Source organism: Macaca thibetana, chromosome 15 (assembly GCF_024542745.1).
Source record: "Macaca thibetana thibetana isolate TM-01 chromosome 15, ASM2454274v1, whole genome shotgun sequence".
In the NCBI taxonomy this organism is placed as follows: Eukaryota; Metazoa; Chordata; class Mammalia; order Primates; family Cercopithecidae; genus Macaca; species Macaca thibetana.
This window is the reverse complement of record NC_065592.1, coordinates 59,422,029-59,441,573: the sequence shown is the minus strand read 5'-3', so window position 1 is coordinate 59,441,573 and position 19,545 is coordinate 59,422,029. Positions and strand designations below refer to the sequence as shown.

At 33.5% G+C, this 19,545-nt stretch overlaps 3 protein-coding genes across 3 annotated transcripts; all 3 read right to left on the bottom strand.

The window, feature by feature from the left end:
- Positions 1-4,118: 4,118 nt before the first annotated feature.
- On the bottom strand, positions 4,119-4,685 carry IFNA21 (interferon alpha 21). The gene has a single exon (XM_050761166.1). The coding sequence runs from the start codon at positions 4,683-4,685 to the stop codon at positions 4,119-4,121; it is 567 nt and encodes a 188-aa protein (XP_050617123.1).
- Positions 4,686-8,082: 3,397 nt separating this feature from the next.
- LOC126937604 (interferon alpha-17-like) lies at positions 8,083-9,136 on the bottom strand. Its single transcript, XM_050761154.1, has one exon. The coding sequence runs from the start codon at positions 9,015-9,017 to the stop codon at positions 8,448-8,450; it is 570 nt and encodes a 189-aa protein (XP_050617111.1). The 5' UTR covers positions 9,018-9,136; the 3' UTR covers positions 8,083-8,447.
- Positions 9,137-12,681: 3,545 nt separating this feature from the next.
- On the bottom strand, positions 12,682-13,343 carry LOC126937611 (interferon alpha-4). Its single transcript, XM_050761162.1, has one exon. The coding sequence runs from the start codon at positions 13,341-13,343 to the stop codon at positions 12,774-12,776; it is 570 nt and encodes a 189-aa protein (XP_050617119.1). The 3' UTR covers positions 12,682-12,773.
- Positions 13,344-19,545: the final 6,202 nt, after the last annotated feature.

Genomic DNA, 19,545 nt, shown 5'->3' with positions numbered 1-19,545 from the left:
TATAGGTGTGAACCACTGCACTCGGTTGAGGCACATTTTTAAATAACAGTAAAAACAATGTGACAAAAAGAAAACTTAGGTAACTAGATTGTTAAAATACATGATTCCTAAAAAATGTTATATTATAGTGGTAATTAGATTTACAAGAAAGAACTTATCTGATATTAAAATGGTAAAAGTGATATTTCAGTAAAATGACTCTCTGGTGATCGTGTTTACTAAAAATCAATGCAAAGTCTCCTGTCAAACAATAGATGAAAATATGATCTTGATGGAATACAGGACAGACATAAGATTTTTTGAAAGAGAATTTGTACAGTACAAGTTTTATTAACTATTAAGAAGGTTAGAGCTTGTCCTACTACCGTAACAATGACAGAACTGACAAAAAAAATATATGCAGCATAATTTTACAGAAATTGGATGACAGACAGCTCTGGAATGTGACCCTAATGCAAGCAAGCAAACAAATAAACAAACAAAAATCTTGTGTTTCATAACTTACCTGACTTTCTTCCTGGAGGTTTAGTGAAGAAAACAAACAGAAGACATAAATAAAAATCAATATCAAGTTTTTGAGATAAAAAATGTAATACTTTGAATGAGATAATTAAGTGTAGAGGTAAAGCTGAGTTACTTTAAAGACAAACAGTAGAATCTGTCAAAAAGGAAGCATGGAATGAAATGAACCTCTGATACTTGGAGTGCCAGAAGAAGGAAGAGGGGAGTTAATGAAAATATTTGAAGAAATAATGTCAGGTGATTTTCTGAATTGGATTAAAACAAAACAAAAAAATTTATGAATTCAAGAAGCTCAATAAATTTCAGGCAGCATAAACACGAATATATATATTTAAAACCACAACAAAACACATCATTATAAAATTGCTGAGAACAAGTGATAAAGAAAAATCTTAAAAGCAGTTACCGATAAAAAACACATTACATATAAAGATAAGAATGCTTTCAAACATCTCATTAAATAGCATGCAAGGTAGATGCCAATTAAATGGCATGTTTAAAAGTTGAAAGGAAAAAATAACACCAAACTTGTTAATCTGGAATGTTATATCTAGCAAATATATACTTCAAAAATGAAAGTAAAATTAAGACTTTTTCAGGGAAACAGAAGTTAAGAGAATTCATCACTACCAGACGTATACTACAAATATCGTTTAAAAATCTCTTCAAGCAGAGATGAAATCATATCAGATGAAAACTTGGAGCTACACAAAATAATGTAAAGTATTAGACTTTAATAAAAAAACAAAAAAAAATTTATTCAGTGATATAAAACACATGTAGCAGTAATAAATACAGCACAATAGCTCAATTTCTAGGTAGTATATGATAACTTAAAATATTATGTGATGAATACTACAAAAAAACTAAAATTTAAACAAAACAGACTAGAAGAATAGCAGATAAAATGATAGTGGAGATAAGAGGGAATTATTAAAAACAGTAAACTAATTTAGGAGAAGGCAAGAAATTAAGAAAGAAGGGAACCAGGACCACAGGAAGAAATAAAATAAGCAAGATGGGAAACATACACCCAAACATATACATAATTAGATTAAATGTTTATTGTCTAAACTTTCCAATAAAAAAGTAGAGATTGCTATACTGGGAAAACAAAAGCAAAATAAAAACCAAAAACCAAGCAAACCAAGACTCAAACAAAAAGATCCAACTTTATATATAAAAACACAGATACGTTAAAGTTAAAGATGGAAAAATTATACCATGAACACACTACTCATTAGAAAGCAGAATTGACTTTATATTTTGATACACATAGTAAAATGGTTGCTATATATAATGTGCTTTTCTACAGACTTCTTTCGGACACCAATATAGATCATATGCTGGGTTATAAACAAGTTTCTGTTTAATGAAAAGAATTAAAATGATAGAGTATGCTCTTTAATTTCAAGCGAAACAAACCTAGAAAACAGTAGCATAGTCCAGGCACAGTGGCTCATGCCTGTAATACCAGCACTTTGGGAGGCTGAGGCATGTGGATCACTTGAGGTTAAGAGTTTGAGACCAGCTTGGCCAACAGGGCGAAACCCCATCTCTACTAACAATACAAAAATTAGGTTCCTGTAATTCCAACTACTTGGGAGGCTGATGCAGGAGAATCGCTTGAACTCGGGAGGCGGAGGTTGCAGTGAGCCGAGATTGCGTCATTGCACTCCAGCCTGGGCGTCAGAGTGCGACTCCATCTCAAAAACAAAATCAGAAACAAAAACAAAAACAAAAACTCGTAGCATAAAGATATCTGAAAAACTCCCAAATATTTGAACATTAAATAATACACTTTTAAGTAATTCATGGATCAAAGAAGAAATGTCAAAAGATATGAGAAAATTTCAGTCAGATTGTGTTTTAAAATGGCATGTTTCTATGCCATATTATGCAATTTTTCTGGAACTATGTAAGTAAATAAAGCAAATGTTTGTTTCCTTTCTTGATATCCCTTTTTCAAGCTTCCGATGAGAGAATCCCTTGTCCTCAACGTCTCATGATTACTAATTTTGCTTTTTTCATTGAAATGGAAAGTTATGAGAGGATGTTTTGCATTTGCTCTTTAATTTCAACTGATCATTTTGGATCCAGTTTCCGCTTATTACTTCCACTTGTCCAGTTCTCACAAGGTCAGCACTGATCTGTGTTCCCACTGTAGTGAATGGTTTCAATCGACAGAGCAGTTTAATGACATTTAACATAGTATTAATCAAAATAATGAAGAAAAACAATGATAAATTATTATAATTAATTAAAATGTCATAATTTCAAATCAAAATATTAAATATATTAAAGTGGTTTGGCAGTCCATCAAATTCACAAAATCTATCCAGAGACAAATAAATTTTTTAAAGTAAAAATTATTCAGAGAAAAAAATCTACATTCTTTTCAAAGTCCCACTCTTTCTCTCCTCCAATTCTGAAAACAAAGTTTTCAAGATCATTTTCTGTATGTATTGTCACTGATTTCTCTTCTCTGATTCACTCTTCCAGCTTACTCCACTATGCTTAATTCCACCCAACTAGCTCTATAAGTGACAATGCCATCTATTTTCCAGATGTAGTGGACACTTTCAATCCACATTTTGCATGAATGCATTGATTCTTCTAAGCAGTTTCAGTGTTTTAAATATGCTCTTAACAACATTCTGTCTTGTCCCAGTGCATGGCCATTCCAAATCTTTCCTGGTTCTTCTCTCCCTTTAAAGTTGAAGTTTGCAGGAATAAATTTTAAGTCTTTTTCTCGTTCTATTCAACCTATGTGACAACTTCTGTTTCCAGGCTTTCACTTCATAGTATTGCTTCTAAATTACAGACAAAAATACAGGTCGCCAATAGGCACTTGCACTTAGATGTCTATTTCTCTACAATAGAGGATATCTACTACTTTAAAAAAATTTTTTTGATATGCCTTCCTTCAGTTTTACTGAATTTCATTTGTTTTTATTTCTTCTCACTATAGCAGTTAATGTACCAGGTATTAGAAAGTAGAGTTATTGTTTTCCTTACAAAAATAAAAGACACAAGAAAGCGAAAACTGTGTTTGTTATGTTCACCTAGATATCCTAAGGGCAATATAAAACTTGGCTTAGAGAAAGTCAATTTTTACTTACAATTTGGATATAATGATGATGGGTAAATGAATTGTACCACCCATTCTTTAATGAGATTGCACATTTGGTCTTGGTATTTCTTTATTAAAGAATAAACAAATAATACAGGAATTTTAATGCTAAAAATTAATAAAAAAGCAAAATAATATATTGACTAAATATAAAGAAGATATTTTGATATAACAAATACAATGTAAAAGTATACATAATAATATATGGAAAAAATTTAAATCGTAAATAAACAAATATTTTAATAGATAGATAAACAGATCTATCAGCATGCTCATCTGTAAAGGACTAGCGCCTGCACAGGTAAACATGATGTTTCCTTAAACTCCTGAAAACATTTGAAAATTTTGATTCAACTCGTGTAGTGGTCATAGCAGAAATGAGTCTTTGAAAAGGCAGAAGTCAAGGAAGTGTGGAATGGTGTATTAGTCAATATGAATCATTTCCGTGTTGAACCAGCTTTCATTATTTCCTCCTTAATCTTTCTTGTAAGGTTGTTGAAAAAGAGAAGGATCTCATGATTTCTGCTCTGACAACCTCCCAGGCACAAGGGCTGTATTTCTTCTCCATCAGATAGAGGGTGATTCTTTGGAAGTATTTCCTCACAGCCAGGATGCAGTCCACATTCGTCAGTGGAGTCTCTTCCACTCCAACCTCCTGTATCACACAGGCTTCCAGGTCATTCAGTTGCTGGTAAAGTCCAGTGGAAAATTTCTCTAGGAGGCTGTGTTCCCAAGCAGCAGATGAGTCCTTTGTGCTGAAGAGATTGAAGGTCTGCTGGATCATCTCATGGAGGACAGAGATGGCTTGAGCCTTCTGGAACTGGTTGCCATCAAACTCCTCCTGGGGGAATCCAAAGTCATGTCTGTCCTTCAGACAGGAGAAAGGAGAGATTCTTCCCATTTGTGCCAGGAGTATCAAGGCCCTCCTATGACCCAGGCTGTGGGTCCGAGGCAGATCACAGCCCAGAGAGCAGATGGATTTGTAGCTGAGCACCACCACGGCCACCAGTAAAGAAAAGGACAGGGCCATTGGGATGTTGCAAATATTGCTAGGCTACTGAGGTGGGTAACCTTGAACCTTGACCTCCAGGTTTTCTGAAGACCTTGCTCTGTGCATGGGTCTTAAATAGTGAACATACTAATTTCCATTTTCTAAATGCTCTAGTTTTACTTTCTATCTCTGTTTTTGCTTTCTTTATTCACTCTCTACATGTGTTGAAAGATGTTTTTCATCATTGCCTATTTTTCACCTACACTCAAAACTTTTTATGGTATTATTTTCTAATTGAAATCTTCATGAACTTTTATTAACACAGATTTGGCATATCTATTTATGTATACTGTGTATACCTCTACTTCACAGATAAAAACTATAAACTTTGCTCTTTTTATTCAATGTAAAGTTAAGAATGACAGAAAAGTTAAACTAAAATCTAAGTTAAAAGCTATTGATATTTAATTTAATTTGACGAGTATAATTGTGAAATAACTTTTAATGTAATATGTTCATGTAAATTTTGTTGTGTGAAATTACATATGCAAAATAAAAATCTATATAAATACACATAAATAATATGAATGTAATTACCTACCTAATCATTCAGAACTGCTAAAAATGTGAATAATTTTTTAAAATTTTTCTCATAGTATATGAAGCTTTGAATTTTCCTCTATATGAGAAAATAATTTGTAAACTTCACTAGCTGCAGTATTCATCCAGGTATTGCCAACACTTTTTTCTTTTCAGTACTTAACATAAATATTGATGTGTGACTAACTTTAGTAGAAATAAATCATATAATATAAGCTATTTGCATTTAATTCTCAAAGTCTACAAAACATCCTGAAAAACTGAGGATCAAACATAGGTAATAACCATCAGATAGTCAATGGCAGCCCAAAGTTATGCAGGCTAAAGCTACAAATTGTGATAAGACTTTAAGATCCAGCAAAAAATGGACAGAAAGTCTTACAATCACAGTCATCTATTTGCCCTAGGTTTGTGACACTGATCTTGCAAATATTTTGTGCATCTTTCTTAACTCAATATGAATGCTTCTCATGTGATACACAACAAAACCCAATGAGAAAGATGTATATTAAGCAATCAAATTTTGTTGGATAGACTTGTTGGAGAGTCACAAACTCTTGTAATATGTTAGATTTGCTTATACTATGAGAACTAATTTTTGTACCCTTCGAAGAAGTATCATTCCAATAAACATATGTGACTTAGAAAATATTATCAATTAAATCATTGTCATTTTTCAAAGGTTTGCAGAAGTTCTTATCCAAGTCATTTCTTATCGAATAAAAAAGACCATCTTTGTTCTAAATTCATAAATTTATAAATATTGAATATTATCAACTAAAGAATTAACTTTCAGAGTGGTCCTGAACTCTGACTCTAACTTTTTATTTTGCATAAGACGTGAGTTTGTCTCAGCCCTATAGAGGCTGAGTCCTTAAATAGAATGAGCTCTGCTTTAGCAAATCAGCGATTTAGTAAGTGAAGGTTTACTAGTTTCTCATTTTTTCTTCTACTAGCAATGGGATTGCTGGGTCAAATGGTATTTCTGGTTCTAGATCCTTGATGAATTGCCACACTGTCTTCCACAATGGTTGAACTAATTTACATTCCTACCAACAGTGTAAAACCTTTCCTATTTTTCCACAGCTTCACCAGCATCTGTTATTTCCTGACTTTTTAGTAATCGCCATTCTGAGTGGCATGAGACGGTATCTCATTGTGGTTTTGATTTGCATTTCTGTAATGATCAGTGATGTGGAGCTTTTTTCATGTTTATTGGCCACATAAAAGTCTTCTTTTGAGAAGTGTCTGTTCGTGTCCTTTACCAACTTTTTGATTTTTTTTTTTTTTTTTTTTTGGTAAATTTGTTTAAGTTCTTTGTACATTCTGGATATTAGACCTTCGTCAGATGGTTAGACTGCAAAAATTTTCTTCCATTCTCTAGGGTGCCTGTTCGCTCTGATGATTCATAGTTTCTTTTGCTGTGCAGAAGCTCTTTAATTAGATGTCATTTGTCAATTTTAGCTTTTCTTGCAGTTGGTTTTGGTGATTTCATCATAAAATCGTTGCCCATGCCTATGTCCTGAACACTATTGCCTAGGTTTTCTTCTAAGGATTTCATGGTTTTGGGTTTTACATTTAAGGTTTAATCCATCTTGAGTTAATTTTTGTATTAGGTGTAAGGAAGGGGTCCAGTTTCAGTTTTCTGCTGATGGCAATCCAGTTTTCCCAGCACCATTTATTAAATAGGGAATCCTTTCCCCATTCCTAAAGTATTGAGAAAGAGAATCTCTTCCAGTTTCCGATTTTATTTTGTGAAAGAAATGTGTCAGTTTTTACTGACATTTAACAGAGAATTAATCAAAATAATGATCAATTACTATTGTAAATAATTTTATACTTTATGCTTTAAAAATATAAAATACTAAATGTATTAATATGATTTACCAATGCATTAAATATATGAAATTTAGTGACATATATTTTCAAAAAGGAGAGTGCAATCTTATTACTTCCCTCCATTGCAAATGCAGATCTCTCACAATTTTCTATATGTGTTATCGTGATTTTTCTTTTCGGATTCACTCTTCTACCTACCCCAGTATGGCTTCTGCTGATTAATTCTATCAATCCAGCTCTCAGTAAGCTCTGTACTGCCATCTCTTTTCTTGCTGTAGTGCTCAGTTTTAATTCACATTTTTCGTAAGTCTATTGATTCTTTTTCTAAGCTCATTTATTTTCTAAATATGCTTTTATCACCATTCCCTCTTGTCCTTCTGCTGTTAAGATATTCCACCTTTATTTTCTTTGTGTCTCTTCAGTTCCCCCACTTTACTGGTGGAAGGTCCTCAGAATCCAGTTTAAGTCTCTTTTTCCCCCTCCACTTGCTCACCACATGGACATTCATTCCATTTCATTTTTGGCCTTTCCATTGCCAGTTAGGAATTTCCAGATATGGTATTCCTTGAAAACTGCAAACTCATTTATCTGACTGGCAATGTACATTTTCAATTACATGTTGAAAGTCAGTTTACAGAGAATATCTCTGCTTTAATTTCCAGACATGTCTCAAACTACCTTCTGCTAAGAGGAATTCATTGCTTTTTCACTTCTTCATATTACAGCAGTTAGCATAACTGATATTAATTCAGCATTATTATTGTTTTTAGATTTCTTTCTGGACAAAAATCAAAGATACAAGAGAACAGGAACTGTAGTTTTTATGTTCATGTTTGTATCCTGATGACAACATACAGCTTGGTATAGAAAAATACATTTTTCTATAACTTGAATAACATTATGATAGGTAACTTAATTAAATCATCTATTTTTAAGTCAGGTTGTACAGTCAGGCTTGGCATTTTATCTTAAAGAATAAACAAACACAAGACATTTTGTGTAGTAAAAATTTAATGAAAAAGGAAATTAATATATTGGCTAAATATGAAGAGCATATATTCTCACATTAACCACAATGTAAAGGTACACATGATATTACATAAAAATAATTTAAATCTTAAAAATATGTAAATAATAAATATTTAAATAAATAGATGAACAGAGACATCAGCATGGTCATCTGTAAAGGACTAGTGCCTGCACAGGCAAACACGATGCTTCTTTACACTCCTGAAAACATTTGAAAATTTTGATTCAACTCGTGGTGGTTATAAGAGTCATGAGTCTTTGAAATGGAAGAACTCATGAAAGTGTGAGATGACATGTCCGTCAATGAGGATCATTTCCATGTTGAACCAGTTTTCAATCCTTCCTCCTTAATTTTCTTTGCAAGTTTGTTGAAAAAGAGAGGGATCTCATGATTTCTGCTCTGACAACCTCCCAGGCACAAGGGCTGTACTTCTTCTCCGTCAGATAGAGAGTGATTCTTTGGAAGTATTTCTTCACAGCCAGGATGGAGTCCTCATTCATCAAGAGAGTCTCTTCCATCCCAGGCTCTGCTATCACACAGGCTTCCAGGTCATTCAGTTGCTGGTAAAGCTCAGCGGAAAATTTTTCTAGGAGGTTCTGTTCCCAAGCAGCAGATGAGTCCTTTGTGCTGAAGAGATTGAAGGTCTGCTGGATCATCTCATGGAGGACAGAGATGGCTTGAGCCTTCTGGAACTGGTTGCCATCAAACTCCTCCTGGGGGAATCCAAAGTCATGTCTGTCCTTCAGACAGGAGAAAGGAGAGATTCTTCCCATTTGTGCCAGGAGTATCAAGGCCCTCCTATGACCCAGGCTGTGGGTCTGGGGAGGATCACAGCCCAGAGAGCAGATGGATTTGTAGCTGAGCACCACCACGGCCATCAGTAAAGAAAAGGACAGGGCCATTGGGATGTTGCAAATATTGCTAGGCTACTTGAAGTGGGTAACCTTGAACCTTGGCCTCTAGGTTTTCTGAAGACTTTGCTCCATGCATGGATCTTAAATAGTGAACATACTAATTTCCATTTTCTAAATGCTCTAGTTTTACTTTCTATCTCTGTTTTTGCTTTCTTTATTCACTCTCTACATGTGTTGAAAGATGTTTTTCATCATTGCCTATTTTTCACCTACACTCAAAACTTTTTATGGTATTATTTTCTAATTGAAATATTCACGAACTTTTAATAACACGGTTTGGCATATCTATTTATGTATACTGTGTACACCTCTACTTCACAGATAAAAACTATAAACTTTGCTCTTTTTATTCAATGTAAAGTTAAGAATGACAGAAAAGTTAAACTAAAATCTAAGTTTAAAAGCTATTGACATTTAATTTAATTTGACGAGTATAATTGTGAAATAACTTTTAATGTAATTTGTTCATGTAAATTTTGTTGTGTGAAATTACATAAGCAAAATAAAAATCTATGTAAATACACATTAATAATATGAATGTAATTACCTACCTAATCATTCAGAACTGCTAAAAATGTGAATAATTTTTAAAAATTTTTCTCATAGTATATGAAGCTTTGAATTTTCCTTTATATGAGAAAATAATTTGTAAACTTCACTAGCTGCAGTATTCATCCAGGTATTGCCAACACTTTTTTCTTTTCAGTACTTAACATAAATATTGATGTGTTGACTAGCTTTAGTAGAAGTAAATCATATAATATAAGCCATTTGCATTTAATTCTCAAAGTCTACAAAGCATCCTGAAAAACTGAGGATCAAACATAAGTAATAACCATCAGATAGTCAATGGCAGCCCAAAGTTATGCAGGCTAAAGCTACAAATTGTGATAAGACTTTAAGATCCAGCAAAAAATGGACAGAAAGTCCTCCAATCACAGTCATCTATTTGCCCTAGGTTTATGACACTGATCTTGCAAATATTTTGTGCATCTTCCTTAACTCAATATCAATGCTTCTCATGTGATACACAACAAAAGCCAATGAGAAAGATGTATATTAAGCAATCAAATTTTGTTGGATAGACTTGTTGGAGAGTCACACACTATTGTAATATGTCAGATTTGTTTATACTACGAGAACTAATTTTTGTAACCTTCGAAGAAGTATCATTCCAATAAACATATGTGACTTAGAAAATATTATCAATTAAATCATTGTCATTTTTCAAAGGTTTGCAGAAGTTCTTATCCAAGTCATTTCTTATCGTATAAAAAAGACCATCTTTGTTCTAAATTCATAAATTTATAAATATTGAATATTATCAACTAAAGAATTAACTTTCAGAGTGGTCCTGAACTCTGACTCTGACTTTTTATTTTGCATAAGATGTGAGTTTGTCTCAGCCCTATAGAGGCTGAGTCCTTAAATAGAATGAGCTCTGCTTTAGCAAATCAGCGATTTAGTAAGTGAAGGTTTACTAGTTTCTCATTTTTTCTTCTACTAGCAATGGGATTGCTGGGTCAAATGGTATTTCTGGTTCTAGATCCTTGATGAATTGCCACACTGTCTTCCACAATGGTTGAACTAATTTACATTCCTACCAACAGTGTAAAACCTTTCCTATTTTTCCACAGCTTCACCAGCATCTGTTATTTCCTGACTTTTTAGTAATCGCCATTCTGAGTGGCATGAGACGGTATCTCATTGTGGTTTTGATTTGCATTTCTGTAATGATCAGTGATGTGGAGCTTTTTTCATGTTTATTGGCCACATAAAAGTCTTCTTTTGAGAAGTGTCTGTTCGTGTCCTTTACCAACTTTTTGATTTTTTTTTTTTTTGGTAAATTTGTTTAAGTTCTTTGTACATTCTGGATATTAGACCTTCGTCAGATGGTTGGACTGCAAAAATTTTCTCCCATTCTCTAGGGTGCCTGTTCACTCTGATGATTCATACTTTCTTTTGCTGTGCAGAAGCTCTTTAATTCGATATCATTTGTCAATTTTAGCTTTTCTTGCAGTTGGTTTTGGTGATTTCATCATAAAATCTTTGCCCATGCCTGTGTCCTGAACACTATTGCCTAGGTTTTCTTCTAAGGTTTTCATGGTTTTGGGTTTTACATTTAAGGTTTAATCCATCTTGAGTTAATTTTTGTAGTAGGTGTAAGGAAGGGGTCCAGTTTCAGTTTTCTGCTGATGGCAATCCAGTTTTGACAGCACCATTTATTAAATAGGGAATCCTTTCCCCATTCCTAAAGTATTGAGAAAGAGAATCTCTTCCAGTTTCCGATTTTATTTTGTGAAAGAAATGTGTCAGTTTTTACTGACATTTAACAGAGAATTAATCAAATAATGATCAATCACTATTGTAAATAATTTTATATTTTATGCTTTAAAAATATAAAATATTTAATGTATTAATATGATTTACCAATGCATTAAATATATGAAATTTAGTGACATATATTTTCAAAAAGGAGAGTGCAATCTTATTACTTCCCTCCATTGCAAATGCAGATCTCTCACAATTTTCTATATGTGTTATCTTGATTTTTCTTTTCGGATTCACTCTTCTACCTACCCCAGTATGGCTTCTGCTGATTAATTCTATCAATCCAGCTCTCAGTAAGCTCTGCACTGCCATCTCTTTTCTTGCTGTAGTGCTCAGTTTTAATTCACATTTTTCGTAAGTCTATTGATTCTTTTTCTAAGCTCATTTATTTTCTAAATATGCTTTTATCACCATTCCCTCTTGTCCTTCTGCTGTTAAGGTATTCCACCTCTGTTTTCTGTGTGTCTCTTCAGTTCCCCCGCTTTAGTGGTGGAAGGTCCTCAGAATCCAGTTTAAGTCTCTTTTTCCCCCTCCACTTGCTCACCACATGGACATTCATTCCATTTCATTTTTGGCCTTTCCATTGCCAGTTAGGAACTTCCAGATATGGTATTCCTTGAAAACTGCAAACTTATTTATCTGACTGGCAATGTACCTTTTCAATTACATGTTGAAAGTCAGTTTACAGAGAATATCTCTGCTTTAATTTCCAGACATGTCTCAATCTACCTTCTGCTAAGAGGAATTCATTGCTTTTTCACTTCTTCATATTACAGCAGTTAGCATAACTGATATTAATTCAGCATTATTATTGTTTTTAGATTTCTTTCTGGACAAAAATCAAAGATACAAGAGAACAGGGACTGTAGTTTTTATGTTCATGTTTGTATCCTGATGACAACATACAGCTTGGTATAGAAAAATACATTTTTCTATAACTTGAGTAAAATTATGATAGATAACTTAATTACATCATCAACATTAAGTCAGGTTGTACAGTCAGGCTTGGCATTTTATCTTAAAGAATAAACAAACACAAGACATTTTGTATAGTAAAAAAATTTAATGAAAAAGGAAATTAATATATTGGCTAATAGGAAGAGCATATATTATTATATTAACCACAATGTAAAGGTACACATTATATTACATGAAAATAATTTAAATCTTAAAAATATGTAAATAATAAATATTTAAATAAACAGATGAACAGAGACATCAGCATGGTCATCTGTAAAGGACTAGTGCCTGCACAGGCAAACACGATCCTTCTTTACACTCCTGAAAACTTTTGAACATTTTGATTCAACTCGTGGTGGTTATAAGAGACATGAGTCTTTGGAATGGAAGAACTCATGAAAGTGTGAGATGACATGTCCGTCAATGAGGATCATTTCCATGTTGAACTAGTTTTCAATCCTTCCTCCTTAATCTTTTTTGCAAGTTTGTTGAAAAAGAGAGGGATCTCATGATTTCTGCTCTGACAACCTCCCAGGCACATGGGCTGTATTTCTTCTCCGTCAGATAGAGAGTGATTCTTTGGAAGTATTTCTTCACAGCCAGGATGGAGTCCTCATTCATCAAGAGAGTCTCTTCCATCCCAGGCTCTGCTATCACACAGGCTTCCAGGTCATTCAGTTGCTGGTAAAGCTCAGCGGAAAATTTTTCTAGGAGGCTGTGTTCCCAAGCAGCAGATGAGTCCTTTGTGCTGAAGAGATTGAAGGTCTGCTGGATCATCTCATGGAGGACAGAGATGGCTTGAGCCTTCTGGAACTGGTTGCCATCAAACTCCTCCTGGGGGAATCCAAAGTCACGTCTGTCCTTCAGACAGGAGAAAGGAGAGATTCTTCCCATTTGTGCTAGGAGTATCAAGGCCCTCCTATGACCCAGGCTGTGGGTCTGAGGAAGATCACAGCCCAGAGAGCAGATGGATTTGTAGCTGAGCACCACCACGGCCATTAGTAAAGAAAAGGACAGGGCCATTGGGATGTTGTCAATATTGCTAGGCTACTTGAGGTGGGTAACCTTGAACCTTGGCCTCTAGGTTTTCTGAAGACTTTGCTCCATGCATGGATCTTAAATAGTGAACATACTAATTTCCATTTTCTAAATGCTCTAGTTTTACTTTCTATCTACTGTTTTTGCTTTCTTTATTCACTCTCTACATGTGTTGAAAGATGTTTTTCATCATTGCCTATTTTTCACCTACACTCAAAACTTTTTATGGTATTATTTTCTAATTGAAATCTTCATGAACTTTTAATAACACGGATTTGGCATATCTATTTATGTATACTGTGTACACCTCTACTTCACAGATAAAAACTATAAACTTTGCTCTTTTTATTCAATGTAAAGTTAAGAATGACATAAAAGTTAAACTAAAATCTAAGTTTAAAAGCTATTGACATTTAATTTAATTTGACGAGTATAATTGTGAAATAACTTTTAATGTAATTTGTTCATGTAAATTTTGTTGTGTGAAATTACATATGCAAAATAAAAATTTATGTAAATACACATTAATAATATGAATGTAATTACCTACCTAATCATTCAGAACTGCTAAAAATGTGAATAATTTTTAAAAATTTTTCTCATAGTATATGAAGCTTTGAATTTTCCTTTATATGAGAAAATAATTTGTAAACTTCACTAGCTGCAGTATTCATCCAGGTATTGCCAACACTTTTTTCTTTTCAGTACTTAACATAAATATTGATGTGTGACTAACTTTAGTAGAAGTAAATCATATAATATAAGCTATTTGCATTTAATTCTCAAAGTTACCAAACATGCAAAAAACTGAGGTTCAAATATAAGTAATAATCATCAGATAGTCAATGGCAGCCCAAAGTTATGCAGGCTAAAGCTACAAATTGTGATAAGACTTTAAGATCCAGCAAAAAATGGACAGAAAGTCCTCCAATCACAGTCATCTATTTGCCCTAGGTTTATGACACTGATCTTGCACATATTTTGTGTATCTTCCTGAACTCAATATCAATGCTTCTCATGTGATACACAACAAAAGCCAATGAGAAAGATGTATATTAAGCAATCAAATTTTGTTGGATAGACTTGTTGGAGAGTCACAAACTATTGTAATATGTCAGATTTGTTTATACTATGAGAACTAATTTTTGTAACCTTCGAAGAACATCATTCCAATAAACATATTTGACTTAGAAAATATTATCAATTAAATCATTGTCATTTTTCAAAGTTTTGCAGAAGTTCTTATCCAAGTCAATTCTTATCGAATAAAAAAGACCATCTTTGTTTTAAAGTCATAAATTTACAAATATTGAATATTATCATGTAAAGAATTAACTTTCAGAGTGATCCTGAACTCTAACTCTAAGTTTTTATTTTGCATAAGAAGTTAGTTTGTGTTGGCCCTATAGATACTGAGTCCTTAAATGGAATGAGCTCTGCTTTAGCAAATCAGCTATTTAGTAAGTGGAGGTTTACTAGTTTCTCATTTTTTCTTCTACTACGAAGTGTTCAAGAATGAAGCTATTTTGCTTCATCATGGCCATATTTGCTGGGATTATAATAGACAATGACAAAAATTTCCATTCAGCTCTTACTGGGAGTCAATAATGCCAGTGTAGTTTACTGCTAAAACCACTGGGATTCTAGTTTTTTAAGGTGCATGTAGATCTGGGGATCCGAATTGCAAGAGCAGCACAATATCATCCTCTGCCCAGCACTATATTAACCATTTATGACTTCTTCTCTGATCTGCCCTCTACTTTGTTATAATAGAAAATAACCAGCCTGGTGTCAGATACAGATTCACATATCTAAATTCAAACTCTCCCATTCACACAGTTTATAGGAATCGGACAATTTACTCTTCCCAAAAGTAAGGAATAATAGCCTCTGTCCGCAGATAATTCTACAGCTTTCCTTCCCTGAATCAAATCCCCAGAATGTGTATGTGAACTGTAAATACTTGTGACATCATTTTTCCATCATTTTTAAATTTCAGCTTCAAATCACGTGATAATCTTTAGATGACACTAGTAGAAAATGAGCCTGTTTATATAAAGGTAGAGATTATGAAATGGATCAATTTTAGAAAATAACCAAACACATTTTATTATTCATTATTTTAAATGATTCAAATAAATTCTTTATATCATTGAGCAATTAAAATAGTCTGCATTGTGAAATGTGCACCGGGGTTTCCATAATAGAGGAAACTTGATTTCAGAAATGTATATTTCGTACATGTATTTAGTAGTTTATTCAGTCAACAAGTTTGTATTACATTTTGGGCTCATCCTTTTTATCAGACCCTGAGAATACAGGGCATTTTTGCCCAAGTTGTTATTCTTAGTCTTTGAAACACTGGGGGAGACAGTATTTTTTCTTTGTTTACTTGAGATTGTGTGGAGAATTTCTGCATATTCATTTTTTATGTAGTATTTTACTGTGAAAATGTGTTTTTCTATATTTTGATTTCTTTCATTTTCATATTCAGGTTGATATCAATGAAATAATATAAATATAAATTTTAGATGGGTTATACGTTGGTTCTGTGTGGCATTCACAACAAATATATTTATATTTCTCACTTCACTTTTCCTAGGAGGTAAAAGTGATCTGATTTTTCATCTTAATTTATGGGAACTAAGAGAAAAGAAATGTGTGTCTAAATGTGATAAACATGTAAGAGGAGAAATACCTTATGTACATGATGAGTTGATGGGTGCAGCAAACCAACATGGCACATGTGTTGCTGTGCAACAAACCTGCATGTTGTGCATATGTACCCCAGAACTTAAAACATAATAATAAAAAAAGAAAGAATGATCAGAAGGGAACTTAGAAAATATCTTGAGTGAGATGAAAATGAAAACACAACATACCAAAATGTATGTGATGCTGTGAAAACAGAGCTAAAGTGGAAATTGAAAGTGATAAAACTTATATTAAAAAAGAAGAAAGACCTCAAACCAATGAACTAACTTTACAAGTTAAGGAAGTAGAAAAAGAAGAAATAAACCATAGCAAGGAAGAGGAAAAAATAAGAAAGATGAAATTTTATTAATGAAGTAATTAATAAAATACAGAATAGAAAAGCAATTAAAAAATCAATGGAACTAAGCCTTGGTCTTTTGAAATGATCAACAAAATTGACAAGCCCTTAACTGTATTAAGAGATCAGTAGAGAAAAATCGGATGAAAATCAGAAACAACAGAGGACACATAACAACTGACGGCATAGAAGTAAAATGTAATGGCAGGACGTGGTGGCTCACGCCTGTAATCCCAGCACTTTGGAAGGCCAAGGCGGGTGGATCACGAGGTCAGGAGATCGAGACCATCCTGGCTAACACAGTGAAACCTCATCTCTACTAAAAATACAGAAAGAAATTAGCCAGGCATGGTGGCGGGTGCCTGTAGTCTCAGCTACTCAGGAGGCTGAGGCAGGAGAATGGCCTGAACAAGGGAGTCGGAGCTTGCAGTGAGTGGAGATCACACTGCTGCACTCCAGCCTGGGCGACAAAGCAAGACTACATCTTAAAAAAAAAAAAAAAAAAAAAAAAAAAAGAAGAAGAAGAAGTAAAAAGGATTATAACAGACTACTATGAGCAATTATACTTCAACGAATTGATTAACCTAGAAGAAATATATAAATTCCTAGAAACAAACAACTTGCCAAGACCAAATCATGAATAAACAAAATATCTGACTAGACCTATAACTAGTAAGGAGATCGAATCAGTCATCAGACTTCCCAATAACAATGACAACAACAAAAACCATAATCAGATGGCTTCAGTGGATAATTCTATCAAACATTTAGGGAATTAATACCAATCTTTCTCAAAATCTTCCAAAAAAATTGAAGAGGAAGGAATAGTTTCAAACTCATTTTATGAGACGAGCATTTCCCTCATATTAAAGCCACACAAGGATACTACAAGGAAAGAAAACTACAGATCCCTTTCACCGATAAATGTTGATACAAAAATCCTCACTAAAATACTTGTAAACCAAATTCAACAGCACAATAAAAGGATTATACATCATGACCAAGGGGGATTTACTACTCGGTTGGAAGAATGTTTCAACATATGAAAATTAATCAATGCAATACATCATATTAACAAAATGAATGAAAAATATACATAATAATCTCTATAGATGCAGAAAAAGGAATTGACCAAATTCCATATCCTTTCATGACAAAAAAATTCGACAAACTTGGAATAAAAGGAATTTAGCTCAACATAATAAAGGCCATATATGAGAATCCCACAATTAACATTTTATTCAATGGTGAGAAACTGAAAGCTTTTCCTCTAAGATGAGGAACAAGGCAGGGATGCCATTCTTACCACTTTTATACAACATAACATTTGTAGATCTAGCCATGGCAATTAACAAGAAAAAGAAATAAAAAGCGTTCATATTGGAAAGGAATAAGAAAAATTATGTTTTTGCAGATAGCATGATTGTGTATGCAGAAAACTCTAAAGTTTACACGCACACACACACACATTCACTTACAAACTACCAGAAAAAAACTCATTTGCAATAGCATCAAAACAATAAAGTACTCAGGAAAAAAACGTAAACAAAGTGGGAAAAATTTTATATATTGAAAACTAGCAAACACTGCTGAAAGAAATTAAGGAAGAGAAATGAAAAGATATTGCTGATCATGGATTGGGAAGACTATCGTTGTTATAATGTTCAAATTATACAAAGCAATACACAGATACAATGCAAGCCCTATCAAAATCATTAAGACATTTTTGGCAGAAGCAGAAAAATCAGTCCTAAAACTCTTATGGAATCTTGAAGGACTGTAATCAACCTTGAGAAAGACAAGCAAAGCTACAGGACTCACCCTACCTGATTTTGAAGCACATTACAAGGCTACAGTAATAAAAATGGTATGATACTGACATAAAGATGGACATATAGGCCAATGGGAGAGAAAGGAAAGCCCAGAAGTAAACTCTCATGTATATGGTCAAATAAACTTTGACAAAAGTGCCAAGGCTACACAATGTAAAGATCAACTCTTCAAAAATGAGGTTGTGAAAACTGTACATACACATGCAAAGGAATGAAGTTGCACCCTTACTTTACACTATGTGCTAAAATTAACTCAAAATAGATCAAAGATTTAAACATAAGACCTGAAACTATAACAACTTTAGAAGAAAATCTTCAGGGGAGGCTCAGACAATGGGTTTGGCAATGAGTTCTTGGATACCACACCAAAACACAGGTAACTAAAGTAAAAATAGATAAATTGGACTCTACAAAGATTAAAAATCTCTGTGCATTCAAGGACAAAATCCAGAGTGAAAAGGCAACCTTCAGAATGACAGAAAATATTTGCAAATCTTGTGTCTGATAAAAGGGTAACAGCATATTCAGAATATAGAAGGAACTCTCACATCTCCAACAACAACAAAAACATAACTTGAGTAAGGAATATGAATAGATCTTTATTCAAAAAAGATATACAAATGGCCAACAAGCATGTTTCTATGGCCTGAATGTTTGTGCGCTCCCAAAATTCGTATGTTGAAACCCTAACTCTTAGGGCAATGGTGGTAGGACATGGGCCTTTTTGGGATGTGATTAATTCCACCATGGCTCATTGTGAAATAGGACACGGGCCCCAACCACACACCAAATCTGCTGGTACCTTGATTCTTGGACTTTCCAGCCTGCAGAACTGTGAGAAATAAATTTGTGTTCTTTATAAACTACCTAATTGATGATATTATAGCAGCCCGAATGAAATAAGGAACATATGAAAAGATCCTCAACATCACTATTAGGGAAATGCAAATTAAAGTCACAATGAGATTTCACTTCACATCTATCAGAGTGGCTACTATCAAAATAAAGAAAATAACAAGTGTTGGTGAAGATGTGGAGAAACTGGAACTCTTGTGCACTGTTGGTGGAAATGTAAAATGGTGCTGCACAGCCACAGTGGAAAACAACATGATGTATCTCAAAAAATGAAAAACATAATTACCATATAATCTAGTAAATTCCGGTATGGATACATATTTAGAACACTTTTTGAAAGCAGGATTCAAAGATACATTTTTTACATCTATGTTCATAACAATAGCCAAAAGTTGGAAGCAACCCAAGTGTCCATTGATAGATGGATTATATGTGATATATACATATA